The following is a 3,002-nucleotide window of genomic DNA, read 5'->3' on the forward strand; positions in this document are numbered from 1 at the left end:
CTCCCTCCCTCCCTCCCTCCATCGCTCCCTCCTCTTCCTCTGTCCTTCCCTCCATCCCTCGCTCAGTCTACAAATCAATACGGCAGCAGCAGGACCCAAAGAACCTGAGGGAAAACACACACACAAACACAAAAACTCTCTCCCTGTTCTCTCTACTTCTTTCCTTTCTACTTCCCCATTTCCTTCTACTACTGGGTCAATTTCTAATTTCTAAAGGTGTAACAACAAAAGCCTCCTCTCCTCCCTCCTGTCCCCTCTCCTCTTGTGTTAAACATGGTCACGTAAAGAGGAATGAGCCTGACCTCTTCTGGCGATGAGAGGAAATGCAGCCAGTTAGCTTGCTGATGGAGCAGAGAGGCTGGGGATGAGAGAGAGAGAATGATAGAGTGAGAGGCAGTAGACAGAAAGAGATAGAAAGAGAGAGAGAGAGAGAGAGAGAGAGAGGAGGGTTTTCTATCATAATGGGGTCAGTGGCTCCCAATGAGATCTGCTTCATCACTGGAGAGGCCTCCACACACACACACACACACACACACACACACACACATACAGGAACCAACACTTATTTTTGATCGTGGTCATTATTTTTTCTCATTTGCTCACCAATTTCTCTGAAACCCTTCTATGGCGTGTGTCACTGACTGTGTGTGTGTGTGTGTGTGTGTGTTTGTTTGTGTGTGACATTAATACCCTTTGCTTTCCCCTGGACGGGCTAGCTTGGCCTCTAAAGCTGAGTGATAGACATGCTCATACACAGTCATACAGCATACACTGTTTCTGTACTGTATCTCTCACTCACTCTCTCACACACACACACACACACACACACACACACACACACACACACACACACACACTTGCACACCAAAGGGCTCAACAAGACATGCACAGCAAGATAAGGGCCACAGAATGACAAATAAGTATTTATCAACCCCAAACCACGTATAATCCTTCACATTTGTGTCCCCATCCACCCCTCCTCGCCTCTTTGTTCTGTTCATCCCCCTATCTCCTCCTTTTTTTTTTTTTTTCTTTCTGTCATCCGCTGTTCTTTTTTGTCCTTTTTTTCTGTAGTGGGGCCTATCTGTGAGAGAGAGCGATTAATCTGAGAAAGCTGCTGTTAGTGATGGTGAAGGGTGGAGGGGGGGGAGTTGATTGGAAAGATCTCACTGGGAATTCTGTGTGTCTGTAAGTGAGACTGTGCATGTGCGAATAAGCAGGGATGATAGCGAAGTATTTCAAAGGGAATTTGTGTGTGTGTGTGTGTGTGTGTGTGTGTGCGCGTGCGCACGCGTGTGAGAAAGTTAGGGAATGTTTCACAGGGAGAAAGCACAGTCTGGGGAAAATGATGAGGAGGAAAACATCCAATTCTCCGATACACAAACACACGCACAAACACACAAATTCCCAGAGATATCTTTCCAATCATCTCCCCATCTTCCACACTCACACACAGACAGTATCTCCTAGCCAAGTTCCAAACCAGCAAAATCCAGATTATCACAAGTTCAGTTCCCCATTGTAGTTGATATGGAACAGTCACAGAGGACTGATTGTGTGTGTGTGTGTGTGTGTGTGTGTGTGTGTGTGTGTGTGTGCGTGTGCGTGTGCGCGCGTGCGTGCGTGATAATGAGTATTGAAGCAAACATGCATATTTTTGCACATTTTTGTGTAACAGTCCCAACCCTCCACAAGGAGAAGCCTGTACAAGTTAACGTGTATTCATCCATCTTTCAGAAAGAAAGTTGAACATATTATAAGTTGTATGTGCGTGGGCGGTATAGTGTGTTTGTTTTCATGCGTGCCGTTTTCACCTCCGTCGTTTACCCATTCAAATCTGTCTCTGAATCTCGGTTCCTCCACTCTAATTTTTACCTAGAGATCGCTGCACTGGTCTCCTTTTTTTGCATTGTGATTATGTATTGATGTGTGGCGCGCCGATGCCTTTGGAGAGGTGCGAGTTTAGTCGTCTCCGCGGTATGGAGACCGTCTCTGTAAAATATGAATCACAATTTCAAAAGACACAAGGGTTTCACACATCTGAATAAACAAATCGAGGCGCTGGGTTCCCACAGACAAGAAAACAAAAACAGAACAAATATGATATGACCTGTAATTATTTGGTTCTGACTAAAACCGGGTTCTGCTTTTATTACATGACCAGATATTTATTTGAGTGTGCTGATATGTGCAAAAATATAAGTACATGAGTGAAGTTAAGTGAGTGCCGCACATCCGTTTTGCTCCCCACAGAAACCACCTTTAATAAGTTAAGTTAATAAGTTGTCTAACATAAGCATTTCATTTCTGTTTGTGTTGCAGTGCATGGTGAATTTCAAAAAAGTTCCAATCTGCTACAAGATATACCTGGTTTATATCGTAAATACAGTTGCACACAATCTTCAGAATATAGAATTTTTTTTTTTTTTCTAGCTCTCAAAATCTTTTGTGCGAGCGACAACACTACAGTACCGTGCCCACTAGTTTGTGCTCGGGTTTTTGTCATCTTCTTTTCTTCCTCTTCTTTCATCAGACTATGCATAAAGTGAGGAGGCCTCGCCGCCTGTACTGTGGGAGGCAGTTGTGTTTCTGTTCTTTTCTATTATTGGGTGGGGGTGCAAGTGGAAAGCACTATGCTCACGTAGCCCATTATTTCTCTCATCATGTGTTCTCACTTTCCCCCCTCTATCTCTCCCTCTCTCCCTCCAGAACCACACACTGAGTCAGCACGCGCAGTGAGACCGCGGCCCGGCAGGATCTCTCGGCTCAGCCGGGGCCCCCGACCCGGAGCCGGCAGGGGACTCCCATCTCCACATCACAGCCAATCAAAGTGTCATTTGCTACTCACATGTAAAACTCTAACGATCGCGCCACTGGGCGCGGCTATTAGGAGCAGCGGGGGAAAGGAATATTAATGGGATATGCTATTAAATAAAGAAAAGGAAAAAGTGGGTGAGAGAAACGGTAAGAGCTAGATGAAGGAAAGAGAGGAGGAGTAAAAA

General features: G+C 45.2%; 1 protein-coding gene across 1 annotated transcript in view; it reads left to right on the top strand.

The window, feature by feature from the left end:
• znf423 (zinc finger protein 423) overlaps nucleotides 1-3,002 on the top strand; it is a 166,358-nt gene extending 163,356 nt beyond the window's left edge. The window contains exon 21 of the mRNA XM_078257825.1: nucleotides 2,710-3,002. Within this exon, the coding sequence (XP_078113951.1) occupies nucleotides 2,710-2,739 (30 nt within the window). The 3' untranslated portion in view covers nucleotides 2,740-3,002. The remainder of the gene's footprint in view (nucleotides 1-2,709) is intronic.

This window comes from Sander vitreus, chromosome 8 (assembly GCF_031162955.1).
Source record: "Sander vitreus isolate 19-12246 chromosome 8, sanVit1, whole genome shotgun sequence".
Lineage (NCBI taxonomy): Eukaryota > Metazoa > Chordata > Actinopteri > Perciformes > Percidae > Sander > Sander vitreus.